The sequence below is a fragment of the Drosophila gunungcola genome, chromosome 3R (genome assembly GCF_025200985.1).
Source record: "Drosophila gunungcola strain Sukarami chromosome 3R, Dgunungcola_SK_2, whole genome shotgun sequence".
Lineage (NCBI taxonomy): Eukaryota > Metazoa > Arthropoda > Insecta > Diptera > Drosophilidae > Drosophila > Drosophila gunungcola.
In genome coordinates, this window is record NC_069139.1 from 7,870,717 (window position 1) to 7,889,159 (window position 18,443).

The 18,443-nt window shown below is 39.5% G+C and overlaps 1 protein-coding gene across 3 annotated transcripts in view; it reads right to left on the reverse strand.

The window, feature by feature from the left end:
• Nucleotides 1-18,443, reverse strand: part of LOC128252486 (tyrosine-protein phosphatase 99A) — a 116,096-nt gene that overhangs the window by 73,029 nt on the left and 24,624 nt on the right. For all 3 annotated transcript variants that reach the window (XM_052980246.1, XM_052980244.1, XM_052980243.1), the window contains exons 3-5: nt 3,638-3,807; nt 931-1,057; nt 253-376 (exon numbers count right to left, since the gene is read on the reverse strand). In XM_052980246.1, the coding sequence (XP_052836206.1) occupies nt 253-376; nt 931-1,057; nt 3,638-3,807 (421 nt within the window). The remainder of the gene's footprint in view (nt 1-252; nt 377-930; nt 1,058-3,637; nt 3,808-18,443) is intronic.

The window sequence follows — 18,443 nt, forward strand, 5'->3', positions numbered from 1 at the left end:
TATAAAGTAGCATTCACACTATGCTAAAATAATTATAAGGATGTAATATTTTAATTATTTTTTATGTAATCGATCCTATATTATTCCGATTTACGTGAAAATTTTCATTTTTTTTTTAATGAAGACTTTAAAACTTTTGAATCTTTTCATTTAACAACTTTATTTTGTTTTTTCTTATTGAGAATTGGCTTTTTTTGTGATCTATATTTGGCACCTCTACTTATACTTTAATCTTCGCGTGGCAACACTTACCGCGTTTCAATAATAAAATGCGTGACGGGCGCATTCCGCGGGTGCTGCGAGTGCGCCCAGGATAAATTCACCGAGCGTGATGTGAAACTTATCAACAATGGTCGCTCCGGCGGATCGGGCACATCTGCAGGGAAGAAACGAGAAAAATGCCAGCTATCAGTGGAATGCAAATGGAAATCATGTCAAAGCGAGGGCGACAACAATGAAAACAAGAGTGTGGAATCGAAGGAAAAATAACTGGGAGGACGTCAGGGAGCGAAGACATATCGGTAAATGAAATCTGGGGCCACCGGATGATGGCCAAGTAAACCGGAAAAATCATTAAAGTAGTTAAGCGTTTCATTAAGACAGCGAGCGAATGAACGCGTGGGATAATTTAAATACAAGCAATTGTATTTCCTTAAGAAAATAAATTAAAAAGAATGAAACAAGATTTGGTTTCATTACAAGAAACAATAAAAATCTTTTTTTATAGTAGATCATGGAAAATTCTGTGTTGATTACATATGTATCAAGCTAGCCCTCGCCAAAAACAAATTATTTTTAAAAATAAACATTAGCGTAACGATTCCACAATAAGATTTAATTTTACAAATATGCTGTGACATTCTAAGAATTTTTGGGACAATTGAATATCAATCATAAGATTGTTTTATTTTAGTTTTGTAAAAAACTTACCTTGGACCAATAAATCTACTATGGCCTCTGGTATATGGCGATCGTTAACGAGGCATATATATTCCGACGTATCACTCGCTAAGGAAGGCGAAAACTGCAGGCCGAAATTGTCCGATAAAAGTTGTATCTGCAACGAGAAGGGGGAACTTAATTAGAACTCCGTTTGTCCGATCTAAATATTCAAAATCTAGATATTCAGGACCTGACAACGCACATGGCGACCGACATGAGTTTCCACTTTCGGCATGGAAAACTTTTAAATAAGTGGAAAACCAACACAGATACTATATACATATGTATGTCCGCCCAACAAAAACAAAGTACACCAACTCTGTCATCGACCCAGCCGTAAAGTTTTTCCTGTATCAGGCAAATTTGTTTTGCCCACAAATGCAGCTCTCTTGCCCATAATTGAACTATGTGTCTTTGCGAACATGAGCATAAAGCCAGTTGCATTGACAGTGAATTCTTTCAAGATTTGTTTGTTTTTCTATCCTGATTTGCAGAAAATTTGAACAAAGCATGAAGCCGAAAATAGGTTCCATCCAACTGCAGGAGTACCTGCCATTTTGGGATAACTGGTCGGAATTTAATAAGGATTTTCATCACAGATTACTGCGATACAGCAAATGCATTTCGGGTGAATTTATGTTTGTTTCGAATAGCAAAACTTAATTATTTCATCCACATGGCCAGCAATCCATCTTGCAAGAGAGTATCTGGCTTATTCTCGCATGCCTGACCCGGTTATATATTTTCGTTTCTCATGCCGCCGCCTGCTTGGTCTCCAATTACAGCCTTAGTTTCTATACAGCCGATTGCATTCTGCTGAACTGTTGGTCGACAGGCATTATTGGACAGGGCCTAAAAAACATTTGCCAGAAATTCACCATGTGGAATGCGATTTTCCAGTAAACTCAAATTACATTCACCGCCCTGATGGCCTTACATGACTAGAAAATCCGGAGAAAAAAAGGGGAAATGTAATAGAAACTTGCGGAGGCAAATCCCCAGTCCTTTGGGCAAGTGGATCTTCTTAGTCCGCTTGGCCTGGGCAAACATGAATCATTTCTAGTCTCGGCCATAAAACAAAAGTTAATAGCTCAACAGGGTCCTCTGTGTGAGCCAGTGTGTGTTTGTGTGTGTATGCTAGGGTTCATGTGTCAGCTGTAATAAAATGAAGCAGCTACTGTGCCAAGGTGAAAAACTTTTAATACACATAATAGCCGGGCCAAGAAGCAGCCGCCGCACTTGCAGGAAACTTCGGGCCAAGAAATGCGAACCGAGCGCCGAAGCCAGTTTTGGACCAACTTTGGCTGCAGCTCAAGTGTCCCAGTCTGCCGTTTAACACATAGCCGGGCTAGCTTCTCCTGCACCTAGACTACAATCTTATTTATGCACTGAAAAAAAGTCATAAAAAAAATGAAACAAAGGAAGTGGTCTGAAAATAATTGTAAACCTAAAGGCTATCAATTTAAGGCCGTGCAATCTTGATGGCTGATTATGTTACTCGGTGTTTTAAAAAGGGTTTTATAAAGATTCTAAAAATATTTAAAAATTATATAATTTGTAAAGTGTCCTTCCCTAAAATAAAAACAAGAAAAAAACACAAGAAAACAATAGTTAATCTTGATTGCTCTCTTATATATCCGACTGTGATTTTTTCTCAGAGTGCAGACATCTCAGGATTCTCCATCATATTGTTCCCAACGAAGGGGCAACTTCATCATTCTGTTTGCGCCGCCTCAATGGCCCCCCGAGTGCGTTTAAGGCCATTGCAATCACTTTCGGCCCGCCGTGTTCCTCTTGCTCATCCTTTTTTCTGCCATCTGGCAGCCACTTGAACATTTTTTTGCGCCATGTCGCTTTTGTTTTAGTGCAACTATCAAACATTTAAAATATATTAGCCGCGCCGGCTGCACTGCATTTGGTGACCCCGCACCCTCCCCTCTGTCCACCGCTGATGGCCACTTAGTTGTCGGGACTTTCGCTGCACTTTCTTGCACTCATCGCCGTCGTCGACGGCGGAGGGCAAAGTTCAAACAGCCGCCCGGCAACCGGCCATCAATTATTTTAACAGCTTCGTTTTTGCGCCAAGGAAGGGCCCTACACATTAGGCGTGTTCACCCGTCCGCGGGGAGCAGTGCTAAAGTGTCGAAATGAATTCTGATATGACACTGGAGGGCCATTTCTGCGGGAAAGCGGCAGGAAGGAGAATAAATCTTAAGTCTTGAATAAATAAATTGAATTGCACATCTTGTACATAAAAAATTTTATTTTTGAAAGAAATTTAATTAGAAAAGGTGTGCAAATAAACAATAATTTATTAGCAAAATTTATATAAGTAAGAAGATTACAAAATAATAATATTTTTTAAATTATTGATTATACACTACGTTGGATTTTCGTAATGCAAGTATTTTATTTTAATTGTAGCTAGACGTGGTTTGTTGTAAAATTTGTTTTGACTTGATTTATCGAACCAAATTTAATGTAACGAAAAAAACATTAAAATAAATATTTTTGAAAGCAAAATGAATTTATAATATTTGAGTTATAGCATTCATTCAATTTTAGAAATAAGTCATAAATTGATTATTATTTGCAATATAAATTATTTTAATGCAGATAAAAGTTTATTTTCCTAGCATTTGTTTATCGCTTTGCTTGTAATTTTTGTCAGTACATAAAGTCATTTGTGACTTACCCTTGGACTGTGGAGCAGAGGTATCCGATTGGCAAACTGCGCGATTGTCGTGGACGCCGTTTTCCACACGAGCGTGTCCACCAGCGAGTGCTCGTTGACCCCCGGACACGGAATGGTCACGTTTTTGCCCGCCTCGGCATTCACCTTTACGTAGTCGAGATTTGTGACGTCTGCAAGAAATAAATAATACATTAAATGTTAGTGTCAGGTGCACATGTGCAAAAAAAATCAACCCGAAAACTGAAAACTACAATTTTTTTAATAAAAAGGTTCTTAAAGCAGACATAAGAGCCAGCTAGAATATTTATATTAAAAAAGTAAAGTAATAATACACTTGGTATTATTAAACTAATTGTGTTATATTAATATGTGCTATTGGCGATGAGACTTTAACAGGGTTTTGCAATGAAATCAAATACAAACTAATTGTTCTTTCATATTCCTGTCACAACTAATATGGAACTCTTTAATTTCAATTGCAATTAACTTTAATCGTGTAATATAAATTCTGTTCTTTAATTTGAAAATTACTTATTGAAATTTGATTTATTTGAATGATTTTCTGAACTCGGTTTCAGCTTTTAAAATTTCTGCTGCAATTAAAATTCAGCTCTTTAACACATAAATTACACGTTGGAGTTGTTGGTGATTGGAAATGGATTTATGTTAATATTCGGAACTCGAAAGTAAGCTTCTTGTTGAAGTAGGCAATATAAATATATAATGCATAGATACTGCATTTTTTTCTGCCTGTACGAGTGCATGTACCAAGAATAAGTAAAAGTGGTGAAAGCTTGCCAGAATTTGGGGCATTCCATTGAGAAAGTTCGGGCTGCGAGCGGCGGTGGCCGCTCATAAAAGAGGAGCTCAAGTTATTTGGAAAGGAATATTTTTGGCACACAAAAGCGAAAAGCAGCCGCAAAATGTTTGGGCAAAATATCTGCAAGGCATTTTAATTACATAACATGTTTACGGAGCAGTGCTCACAGTTTGGGCTCTCTCTTCACTGCCCCGCCCCCAAGTACGCCCATGTACTCCCATATAATAAAATCCCCATGCGCTGTGTGTCAGTTGCCGGTGTTGAAAGCAATTTTATGGCCTAAACTATTTGGTTGGTGGCCCAGCTGGTCACCTGAACCAGAGCAACCGGAGGTGGTTGGTCACTTCATGCATGCCAGAGCAGATCCCTTCGAGTAATATTTGTTTTGGAAATTGCCAAAAATGCCCTGGCTGCTTCTGCGAACGGAGCTCCAATTAAAATTATAGGAACAACAAATCGACTGCCACTGGGCAGTTGGCCAAGATCCCGAGGAACCGAAAAGTAAGCAGCTTTGCCAGCTGCAGCTGCATCTGCATTTGCATTTGCATTTGCCTCTGCACAAATTGCCAAGCGTCCGAGTGTTGGTAATAAGCATTAGGCATGACATGGCTGCAACTCGAGCTCCAGCTTTGGCTCCAGTTTCGGGTCCGATTCTGGCCAGCCACTTGCAATCAATTGAGAAATCATGCTGCAAACCCAAACGATTCTACTGCCAAGCGATTGGCAATGCCAAAGCCAAAAACCCACCCATTAGCCATGGCATTGGCAGTGGCAGTGGCAGTGGCAGTGGTAGTGGCAGTTGCAACTCAACTGGTTGCCACAACGACGACTGCATTTCGAGTGGGGCCAGGCCACCACTTGCGCTGTTTAGCAAATGGGTTTGGTTCTCGGTTTTCGGTTTTCGTTGCTCGGTTTTATGCATTTTTGAACCCCTTGCCCCTTGGTGATTACGATTATTGAGTGAGTGCTGCTTTTGTTCACGATCATCGGAGTCTTTATACATAATCGATTCATTGTCTTGTGCGCTCTCTCTTCAGAAATTTAATTTCAGTCCCGAATTTTGTAGCTGGATGTTTGCATAATACCAAAAACGACATTCGCTGTTGGGGTCAGTTTATGTGTAATTTATGATTTTGGACTGCGGCCTGGAAGCCTCAGGACTTTGAATGGGTGCACAGAAAAAAACAAGACAAATACCACAAATTGAATACAACATTTACATCACACACGTTTTTAAGCTTTACTTAAAGTTAAAAAAGTTGCTGTGCTTACAAAACTTAAACTTTTATAGATATCTTTACATTAAATAAAATTATTTTGCTCATTTTTTTCCAGTGTCATTGTGGGAGGCGTTGCATTTTTGCATATTTCGCCAGGCGCATGCAGATGAGTCGGACAGTCAGAAACAGAGGGCGAATCGCAGTTTAATTTCCTGATGCAACGGCCCCGAGCTCAGGAAACAATTGCACAAAATTTATGACGGGGCTTTTCTGACGACTCCCCGAAAACGTTTTCGCAGTAGAAGTTGGCAATTAAGCAGCAAACAGAGCGACATTCAAACTTTCATCCAGACAGGCAGACAGACAGACAGGCAGAAAGACATACAGACGGGCGCTGTAAATAAATTATATATATTTTGTGCCATTCAAGCGAGTGCCCAAGGGATTCGGTCTTCGACCACAGGAAAATTAGCCAACGACAAAATCGAAACAAGTAGTCGGACCACCCTCGGTTTCCGGTTTATTTTGGATTGAGCTAATAATCAAATTGAATGCAACCCCCGACGACGAGCCAAGCGGCAACAATTAATTTTATTAATGTTGATTCTAATCAAGGGACGCATAGACAGTGGGACTTAGACGGGGATTCGCAGGTTGCCATGGCGAAGTATCCGTGCCTTTGAAATCCTCGCAGAAAACTCGCCGGAGCGCACGAAAGATGCAAATATTGAATTCATGCTTCGGTGCTCGCAGCTTCAACGGAAACATTTGCCATCCGTCCCTTCAGGACAATGCACTGCGAAATAGTCCCTTAAAAGTAGTAAAAAACTAAATTAATAGCTTAGATACGAATCAAGAAGACAGCTTAGGTAATTAAAAATTTATGTATATTTAATGGTATTTTTAATAAGGAGTGTGCATTTATTGCTTAGAGCAAACTACACTTAATTGGAAATCAAAAACAATGCCTTAAAATAAGTTTAAAGTACTGAATACAATAAGTAAGTAGTAATAATAGTAAAACACTATTATAATATTTTAATAATACAATAAGTAAGTAGTAATAACAGTAAAACACTATTATAATATTTTAAAGTATCACAAATATATATCTTATTGGTAAACAACTTAATATTTCCCTCTGTGTAACTCGACAGTACAAATATTACAGCACTTATCCGCGTCTGATTGTTTGTCCTGGGATCTTGTGAGCTCCTTTTGACCCGTTGTCATGCCAATTGTCTGAAAAAAACACTCTCTGATGTTGTGGAACATGGCTGAGCTTGGTTGAGGAACTCAACTACCATAAAGTTGGAAAAGCACTGCGAGTGGGTGAGTCTCCCCCATAATATTCCCCTTTCGATGCTCGAAAAACTACTCGTATTGAAGGATCATTTGCATGCAACTGCATCGATTTGTAGAACATTTAATGCCTGAGACTGGTGAATGGCAAAACCATTTGGCAGTCGGTCGCCAGTTAACCCTTTTGGCAACTACTTTGCCGTATTTGGCTTTCAATTTCAGCACATTCCGTACATCTCGGGCATTTGGTAAATGGTCTGTGGAAGCGGTTTTGTGCGTGTGCCACCACCAACAAGTTGCAATCTCTTATGGCCTGCACTTTGAAGTGTATCTATTTGGAAACCATAGCGATGCAGTGTTCCGAGGGAAACTGGAAAAGGGGGGAAAATGCCAGTCAGCCTCTTGAGCCGCAGACCTTGCAGGTTCAAAGGGAGCATTGAATGAGGCTACCCGCGGTTAACCTCCCCCAATTTCCCACAATAACCACCCCGGTGCGGTGCATCAATTTCAGGCGGGATTAAATCCTGGATTGGATGAGTAATTATCCAATTAAAATTGAAGTTTCGGTCGGGCAGTGGACACTGGCTTGCAACTCCCTGGCCGTCGAGTCTCATAACTTGAGGCACGTGGCAAACGCGTCAGTCAGTCAACTGAGTGAAAAAGGCCAGACAATCATGTGTGCACTCGAAAAGAAAAACACATTCCCTTCTTATTTGGGGTTTTTCAATAAAAATAAAATTCTCCAGTTATTCTGATGGGTCTCCTCTATTTAAAAAATGTTATTCACTTTAATGTTATGTTTTATTTTAATGTATATTCTTTTTTACATTTTAAATCCTAACAAGTATTCTTAAAAATGCAAATAAAAATGATAATTTTAAAAAAGAATTGTACACTTAATTTTAAATTGAAGATATCATTAGATTTCTGACAAGGATGGATTTAAAAATAAAATTTGAATTTCACAGCTTTATGTATAACATTTTTCTAACCGTGTGGATGCGTATCTGCGTTTGGCTGCCCATCTATCTGTCTGTCTGTCGTCCTGTCTGCTGTTTGTATAGACATTCGCCGTCATTCTGCGATGGCCGCCAACTGCCACAGAAGCTGAGAAATAAATGCGTGTGCAGACATCGACGTAAAGGACAAGCGAGCATCACCGTGCTCATGACAACCCGACCACACACACATACACACACGCACATACACTCACATACACTTGCGCACATCAGGCTGCCAGACAATATCCCTTTTTTATGCCTGAACGCAGCAAATAATGAAATTATGACAAGCGGCAGCAGGCGGGGGACTCTGAAATAAGATGGGCACTTCTTGGGATGACGAAAACGAGATAAAAGCTGACAAGTGGCGAATGTGAAATATGATTGAGCAGGGCCACGCCCCGTTTCAGCCTGCTCCTACGAACACTTAACTTTAACTAGGCATCTTGAAGTGTTTCGGCCTTGGGTAAACATATGTATATGCGAGATCCAGACGGAACAGAAGCCCAGCCTCTGCCATTGGGCCCCCAGGATCAGTCAATAATGCTGACATCAAATGGAAGCCAAGCTGATGGCAACTGTCAGGCAAATGTCTTTCAATTTCGTTAAACTTCGGATGGGCGTAAGGATGGCAGAGGGTTAAGGGTTTCATGTGGGTTTTTTTGGCGATATGTGGGTGGTTCACGGGTCAAAAGGCCCAAGGATTGCGGATTGAGGATTGGTGGGTTGCGGGGGCAACCGGCAGTCGGCGGCCAGCGGTAATCCATTCCGTTTCATTACACAAATGCGGCTTAAGGGGTAAAATATATATTATAAATACCTTCAACAATATAAAAGCCCCATAAAATACAAGGCATATTAAAATGCAAATAAACCAAGGGAGCAACTTACACATGCACCGCGAAAAAGTAAACAAAATTGGTCAGCAGCTCAAAATTTACATACCTATTATTTTAAAATTACATGAATAAGGTTGCTTGTTCAATTATTTTTTGTAAAAATTCAAATTACTCAAATAACCTCAGACTTAGCTATTGTAAGAGTAATTGTAACGTTTTTAAAGCTTTTTGGTGAGTATTACACTTTTATCACATTTTTAAGCATATAATTTATATTTATTTTATGAGACTACAATTTTTTAAAGTTGTTATTCCATAAATCAAATTCGGCCAAGTACTTAACAGCTTAAAAAATAATTGAGGAAATAAAGGACATTTTAAAACAATATTTGTTTAAGTTATTATTCCTTGTGTATTGAAGTTTAAAGAGTTCGCCGCAGCCAGTTTTGTGTGGAAAATCTCTCTGCCAGAGTTCTTTGTTAAATTGATATAATTAACCGTGCCACGGCGAACTGAAACCGGATTGAAAGCCTGAAAATTGATCGTAAAGAATACACTAGTTTCAACCAGCTCGCCTCATTACGGCTGCATACTTTTCGCGCCCAGTGTTGCAGGCTTATTCCTTATATTCCGCAGCCAAGAGCCGGCAATTTGGCGTACAAGAGCGCTTTCCTTTCGAGCCACACGGCCAGCATTTCCCCCCGGATTTCCCTGCCCGAAAATTCAAATGGAAAATTCTGCACATTTTGCGCTGTAAATTGGAATTGCCAGCGGCTAAAGCCGAGGGCCGTAAGCCGAGGCAGGTGAAAAGTGAAAGGCTCAAATGCTGTTGCCACTTTGCCTGGCGAATTTGAGCATTTGAGCGCTTTTTTGCTAGTTTAGAAGAGCTCTCCATGTGTCCCTGAATTTGAAAGTGTGTGTTTGGGAATATCCTGTCTTTCTTTCAGTGTGTGTGTGTGTGTGACGTTGCTAGGAGCTTAGTGTAATTAAAGCTAAATAGCCTGCATAATGAGAAAGTAATTAGCAATGTTGATGCTGCTCGTTATTTCCTCTTACGCCCCGCTTTTAAACATGATCTATATGAGTTTGTAAATAAAATGAAAACGAGTCCAAAAAATATATACTTCCTGCATAATTTATTACTTTTCTTTTGTGGGAAAGCCAGAAAAACTTTTAGAAGTTTAATATTAATATAACTTTAAAATATGCCCAAGTGTGATGATCATACCGTGAAAATAATTCTAAAATATACAAAGACACGTTTCCTTTTATTAGTTTTTTTTGTTTGTTTGATACTTTGCTTGCCAAAGCTTTACATTTACTATTTTATTCTATTTCAATGTGATCAATTTGATTTTAACACAGAAAATCCTGCATAATTAATTCTTTGAACTGTGTTATAATCCTAATTATTTTATGATTTTAAGCTTTCTGTTAGATTTTCACCATAAGCCATGCTTCGATTGTTTCGTAATTTCTATTAAAACAAAATCATCTACCCAAAAATAAGCTCAGTTTTATTTTGTTTTTTTTATTGGGGGCAATTAAAAAATTGTGATTTACGTCGAGTTCAAGGTAATTAATTTAAATCGCCAGTTATTTTCTTTATGGATTGACCATTGTTTTTAATGCTTTTCCGGCGGTAAGCTTTTATTGTTTTCTCAACTCGCCATAATTTTAAGCTTAAAGGTAAATGCTCTTTCAGCCAGAAACGTTTTATCTTTGAAATTATCTTTCGCTGTGCTATTTGCAATGGAAATGAATTGGATTTTAATTTGAAACCGCAGTGAGGAGAGAGCAAAAATCGAAAAGAAATTACAATACTGTGTTTGCATGTCTGTCACCTGAAACACGCACACAGAAACACCTCTCTTACACACATATATATACTATATATGCAAATGTACATGAACACCTCACCTGTGTAAACTAAAATAAAACCCACCGACATCACCGAATACGAAAAGCGACAGAAAAAGCGGAAACAGAGGAACAGGAACCAAACTCAAACAGCAGAGTAAGTTCTTTTCTCATTAAGCCCTGTGTTTACACATAGACACACGCCCACTCACACACACATACACACAAGTATACGCCCCCACACCCATACATTAATACACATCCTACACTCTTGTATACATATTTGCTGAATTTTCACACCAGCAGTGAGCGAGCCTAATGAGTCCAAAATCCGTTGCCCGCAACCTTTGTTGCCACGCCCCTGTTTGGGATACGATATGCCTTGCCCGCCCATTTTTTCACAGCCTTTATCTGCCCCATTTTCCGCCCACTTCTTGCATCTCTTTCTCGCCAGTTGACAAGCGAGGCCTTGCCGTAATTTGTTGAAAAGCTGCGTGGTAAAAATAGCAACTTGTTCACACTGGACAGTTTGGTACAACAAAACAAACACCAATACAACAACGACAGGATAAACAACAACAAATACAAATAAAAACAACAACATGCGAAAATAAGGAGCAAGTTTTAATTAATCATGACGAGCTAAACAAAAGTCGGTTCTATTACACAGGAAATTAAAAGTTATAAGTTTTGAGAAATAAAATATACAATATATTGTTCATACAGTATAAAAATAAATTTTTTGTGTTTTATAATATAAGGTTATATATTATTATAGGATTTGAGCTAGTCCTTTTGCAATCAAAATCTATTTAAACTCGTATTTTAAAGGTTTTTTTCTTACAGTTAAATTTTAAGTTTAATACTTTTTTTAAAAGTTTTTTCTATTTTATTACTGTTATAGTTAACTTTTCCATAGTTTTAAATTTATAATGGTAATTAATAAATTATAAGAAAAGGTATATAAGAAATACAATTTAGCACATTTAAAAAAGTAGTAACATAAAAGTTATATTATTAAAAATGCAGAATTTGTTTTCTGTGTAGATATAGGGCAAATGCTCGGCTGGCAGTGAACAAAAATGTCAATGGCAAACGTCTAGATAAATATGTCAGCAACAAAGCTGGCAGCCAATCCAGCCGCCTCCATCTCTGGCTAAGAATCCCACTCCACCCACTTGGTGAGTGGCTGACAAATATTTGCCCGAGCGATAATCAAATTTACATTGTGCTCAAGTAGAAAACGAAGAAGCGGCGGTGGGAGTGAGACTGGGAGTGGGCCACTTAGAGGTGGCGCTTCGAGGAGGTGGTGCTGGCTCCAGTGGGTGGTAATTGCGAGTCAAATGACACCGAAGGCCATTGGCAGCCGCCGAAGGAGCAACAGCTGGAGCAATGTGCGGGCTGCAGCTGTCGGGGTATCTGAAACAGAATCAGAAACAGGATCTTGAACAGGTACAAGCGCATTAAGCCAAAGGCGCTGGCGTGTGTCCGCCGCCGGAAAGTACAAGGAAAATTACTTAACTCCCGGTCGTCATTAAAGAGCATGGCCCGCTGGCTATTCCGCGATTCGCTGCAAGTGTTGCTGCCGCCGCAGGACATTAAAAATCTTTCCGCACCTCGGTTCACGTGTCACCCTGCTTTTGCGGATGTCCTTAAAGTACATGCTAATGGATGCCCGCATGCTTCTGTATTTGGATTTTAAAATGCGGGTTAACTAGCGACGCATATCTACTTGAAAGGAATTCCCTTTTTCTGGCCACTAATTTGAAAATCTATTGTACAAGGGTTTCCCATTATATGCTATTACCATTTGAAGCTTCATAAAGAACAACTATAAATTTATTTTTATAACAATTTTTAATACCAATCAAAATATAAACATTCATTTTTGGTGTAAAACAAACGGGCAAAACAATGATAGAAGACAAAACTTTTTGCTCGACAACTAAAACAAAAGTTTGGCAGCGAAACTTAGAAGGACATACATTCATACTTAGCCAATTGCCACGCCCACGGCAACCGCCCATCGGCATTGGACGAAGTGAACAACAAATTGCACGACTCTGGGGAATTCATCGTTGCCGAAATATTTGCGGCAAGGCAAATGCCGCGAACCCGTCTTGTCTCATAAATTAAGGCGGCTAACTGGCAGCTCAGCTTGGCCTCACTATATTTTGTCGATTGGCCCTGTTCCTGCGCCTTAACCGATTCTCCCGCTGAGCAGCCAAAACACACCCAACAAATTTCGCTTAAATTAAACACAAACGACAAGTTGAACTGTAAACAAATGCGACAATTTATCTTACTTTCATTTAATTGTCAGCGGCAAAATGCTTGCCAAAGCAAAAACCAAAGAAAACAGCCAAAGTGGAGCAGTCATGATTATACAATACACAATACACCCATATAAATGTATATAAATATATATAAATATGTATGTATGTATAAATGTGTATTGTGTGTGTAGGATAATCAACGTGAAATTAGCGCTGACAAATTGCCAAAATGCCAAAAGGAAAATGTTCGCTCAGGATCAGAGCAGTTAGTCTGGCTTTCCACTTTTCACGTTATCTCGGAAAAGCGAAAATTCAAAAATTTCCTACAGCCCACTAATACACCCTCACACACACACACACACATAAACACAGTCGCACGGAGAGAAAATAATGGAAAACGTATTTATTTTGCCACGAATGAAAATAATGAAAACAATGCAAACACTGGCTGCGGAACGGGTTGTCTGGCCAGCAAAAATATTTTCATAGATATTTTTGCGCTATTTAAATGCCGCATACTTCATCCATCTTCTCCCCCCGCTTGGTTTTTCATCAGTGCTGCAACTTTTGACGAATACAAAGCTATATTTAAAAGAAAAATATCTATTTATTATATTTTATGTAGTATTACGTTTTATTATATTTTATGTAGTATATTTTTCAACTGACGAAAAGGTAACTCATAAAATTTTTTCTTAACCACATTTTTATTACAAATGTTGTATCGTTTTGTAAGTAAAATGGTATTACTTTAATATTAATTTTTTAAACTTAAGTCAGTAATAAGAGTTTAATTGGCATAATAATATACTAACATTCAAAGCTACATAGTACGCTAATTTATACATGTATAAGTTGCAATTTAATTTGAGGAATTAAATTTTAATACATCTTAGATAGCTGTTGGCAGCCCTCTTATTTGTATTCCTCCTATTTCCATCTGGCGCCACATTTCGCTTCTTTTTGTTGCCCAAAAAAGTATGCTACGCTTTGTGGGTTCTACGCAGCGTGCAATATGATAAATAGAGTGTGCGGCGGCTGCTGTTGCTGGTCTTTGGTGGTGGTGGTAGTGAGAGTGATGGTGTTGCTGGTGGTGCAGCCTGTTCATCACGAAGTGGGTCAGTTGTTTACTGACACAGTGACTCTTAAGTGCACCCACACACTTGCTGCGAAAGTATGCAGCTGATGTTGCGTTGTGTTTGATACACTCGAGCGTCGACAGGCGCACTCAACGCGGCAGCAGCAACATCTGCAGCAGCAACAACAGCTACAGCTACAACATCAGCTAGCTGACACAGTTGACGTCTACAGATGTAATGCCCCATTGCAGGCAGCTAACCACTCAGTCAACCTCGGCCACGCCCTTTCTGCCACCCACTTGTTGTAATTTTTTATATTTTGTTTCGTCACAGTGTTTAGCAAAGCACTGGTTTTTGTATGTGTGCGTTTGCGTGAGACTGACGGAAATGCAAAAGTGTCTCATTGTGTTGCCCTCGGGTTTTTTTGGCCTGGCAGCAACATTTTTGCTAAGTACTTGGAAACATTTAAATGCGGAAATTGTTGAGGGTAAATAGAAAGGAGTGGAGATGCCAGTTTCGGGCCGCACGACTTTCGCTTGCACCACTTGCGAGAATTGAATTTTGTGGCAAATTGTAGCAAACAAACATCGAAGAGTAAGAAGAACGACTTGCTTGATTTGGCTTGATTTCTCCCGCATTTTCAGCTCTTGGACTGATTTTTTTTTCTTTCACACGGAAAGAAATGTAAAGAAAATTAATGATAAATTGGGTAAAAGCTATAAAAAGTAGCTTCTTATTATAAATAGTTGTTTTCAAAGTTTTATACAATTTATGGTATGATAACTATCATATGTAATAATACGGTTAATTTTATATAGCTGCTTGGTAACACTTTTTAAATGTGATTAAGTTAAATTTAGGTGTGATCAGTGTTTTATTTACAATAACAACAAATGTTCATTAATTATTAAAATTACTACTATTACTTAAAATGATCACAAGTGTAATCTTCCTGTTATACTTTTATAAGTGTGTCACTTATGAAAATTACATATAATAAAATTAATATTATTAAGTACCGACCTAATATGTCTGTAGTGGCAAATCTTTTGTTTTTTATTTTGTCGCTGTGCACCTGCCATTGTAAAAATTTTTACAGGTCAAGTGTGTGGTGCATGCCACCACAATGGGCCCTTGCAACCACCCAACCACCCAACCGTTCAACCTTCCATTCGTCGCATTGTGGCTGCTGTTTTTGCTCCATTCGAAGGGGTCAAAGGGGACATGGAACGGTGCACCTGAGGCCGGGTTGGAAGCGTGCTCTAAGTGAAACCGCCAACACAAATAGCACGCTCTTGCTGCGCAAATAAACGGGACAACAGGAGGATGTTTCTCGTTTTAGCAGAGCAAACAAATGTCAAGCGTTGCGTATACGCAACGTGAGCCGCTGTCTAGCTTTTTAGCCGCCAGGCAATAGCAACTGTTGTTATTGCCGCTGATTGTAGATGCGCACAATGGGGGGCGTGGCTGTTAAGCTCTCGGCTAAATTTTCTAATGCATTTTGCGCGTGTTTATTATTTTAATTACAGAGCATGCAAAACTTAAATGCCTTCAGATGCAAATGGCTCTTGTCTGCCACTCATCTGGAGTTTGTTTGCCTGCGCGTGCTGTGGCGGCTGCCAGAAAGATGAGGCAATGGCAATAGTTGCTGCTGCACAGCAGCAACATCATCGCAACGTTAACATTAACTATTAAGCGCTTGGTTTGCTCATTAAAATTCGCCATGGTTATTTGTTTATAAGCTCAGCTGGCGAAGTGTTAGTGCTGAGAGCTCGCTACAGTTCATCATTAAATAGGAGTGAGCTCGCGTGATGGTGGTGCATAAGCGAAAAAAAAATCGCCCCACTAATGACACCACTTTTGTATTGATTTCGCTTTTGCTTCGGCCCCCAAACGATTATGTGCACATTTTGTGGCTTTGCTAATGAAGTGGTTTGCCCTTGTAAAAATAATCCCCACAAGTGGGTCGCAGTGACAAGGCCATTTTTTCGGAGTTCTTTTTCCTCTGTGTCTATAAATAAGGCGACAGTATTGGACTAATCTAGATATCCATTTGTTTTCATTAGTCTAATTTTTGTGTCCAGCTTTAGCTCTGGGCTAATGACACTGAATGCTCATATGTGCTGCTGCTGCCACTGCTGCTGCTGCTTCTGCTTCTACTGGCATTTTCAAAGACATTCCCCTCGTTTTGGCCAAATTGGTTTTCGAAATTGGTCGGCCACAGGCAAAGGCCACAAGTTCTCGGGCCAATGCCAAACTCGCCTGCAACTCGGGACACACCAGACTGTGGCATTCAAAGTTCTCCATCTCGGACCACAGAGCACTTAGCATTTCTCCCAGACAAGCCTTAAATAATTGTCCATCTGCCGACTAATTCGAGGCACTTTGAAGTTGAACGCAGCCTGTTTGTTCATTCGAATCTAGTGTGCTGTCAATGGTGACAGCTTAAAGCTGCAGTTCCATCATGCTGATTGCTCAAGTGTGGAAAGAGAAAATTCCGGGATTCAGGGTGTACCTTAATTCGTAAATTTAAAATTAATAAGAGCCCTTTACAAATTTTGCACACATTCTTAGCGTGTTTATCCAAAGAAAACATTTCCGAGCACACACTGACCCAGATTTGTGCGTGGATGGGGTGTCTTTATGTGTGTATCGACTGCTACTTTAGCCGCATGTGAAGCACATGTAGAACTGCTTAGCTGGCTTATCGGTTCTCATAATAATTGCAGCTGCAAATTGTCTTTATTTATTGTTCGGCAGATGCACATGAACTGGTGTGTCATCTTGACTATATGGGTGTGTTTGCATTCTGCCCGTTATTTTAATGATGACAATTGTTTGCACTGCCCAACGCAAACATACAAACGCACACTGGGGAGTGGTCGGCAGGATATGCTCGAATGTCCGGTGTGCATGTAAATTTCAATTAGATGCAAACACGAGCCGGGCGACTAATAAACTCTGCTCATTACATTTGCTAATAAATTGTCAGTGGCAGCTGCCGCAGCCGGCTGTCTTAAATCTGGCCCTGAACCCTGGACCAGGTCAGCAGTTTATTGCTCCCAATCAATCGATGACAGCCAGCGTCTGTGCGTAAATCAATTAGCAGGCAATGAATCGAACGCGGGACAAAAGGACGATGGCAGGGAGCCTTTCACACATCAGCAGCATTGCGTTGCGACAATTTGCCAAAATACTCAGAAGCCATGGATGCCGAGTGTTGATACCCCCGCATCCATGGGCGTCCGTCATAAATAAAAAACCAATTAATTTATCATCTTCTCGAAGTGTCGGAGCAGTGACGAGGAAAAGCGCGAGTGCGTGGGTGACCCAGATGGGTGAAAAGCGAGGAGGTCTATTTACGAGCTCTGCAAGGAGAAAAGTCAGAGGAAAAATAAATAACCAGAAAAGAGTAAGTTAAGAGGCTGACAGGCTCAGTTTTTTTAAAGATTAAATAAGTCTAACAGTTTATTTTTTGCCTTTAAATAGACAATCTAATTTTAAATAATATAATTATACAAACTTTTAATTAAATGAAATCTATTTTTAATTTTTTTTACGTATTTAAAAAATAAATTTATATATATCCTAGCTTAGCAAAAAAAAGTCTTTACATAACATAAACAAGTGGTAATCGACGAAAATGAAAATTTAAATTGGGATATAATTGCAGTTTCCTTAGTTGCTTAAATATTTACTTAATGGACAAAAGCAGCAATTAATTATATTGGTTTTAAACTGTTTTAAATTGTTTTACTTTTTCCAGCTTAAAATACCATTAAGCCATTGATGCAGACAGGAGACTATGTAGACACTGTATTCAATGATTCAATTTTTTCTGAACAATGTTTGAAGCAAGTCAGACGCCTTTCTTATTTCATTCCGAGAATTCAGAAAGTCGGGCGTTCACCTGTCTGCAGGATATGGCGTTAAACGAACCTCTGCTAATGGCAACCACGCACGCAGCAGTGACAACAAACACCAAACACAGCCAACACCAAATACAACTTATGGGCTAGTAAGGGGAAAAATAGTGTTACCCATACGCCGTGTTGTGCCAACGCAAACGCATTATAAATGATCAGCGGCGAGTTGCGTTGTGCGTGCGATTTGCCGCCTCTTTTTTGTTGCCCCCACTTCCGTATCCGTTTTTTGGTTTTGTTTTCGGCGTTGCTGTTTGCCTTTTGCATATTTTTCACCTTAACTCAATACTGTTTGTTTGTCGGTCGGTTGCGAAAGGCGCAACATAAGCCGCCAAATGACTTTGCGGCATTAGGAAAAGTTGGAAAGTTGGGCGGCGAGGAGTGTTGAGTTGGCAGCCAGTCAGTTCCCAAAACACGCACATCCGCTGTGAGTGCACATGTATGTCTTACCTATCTACCTATGTAGAAACACACGGAGAAAAACAT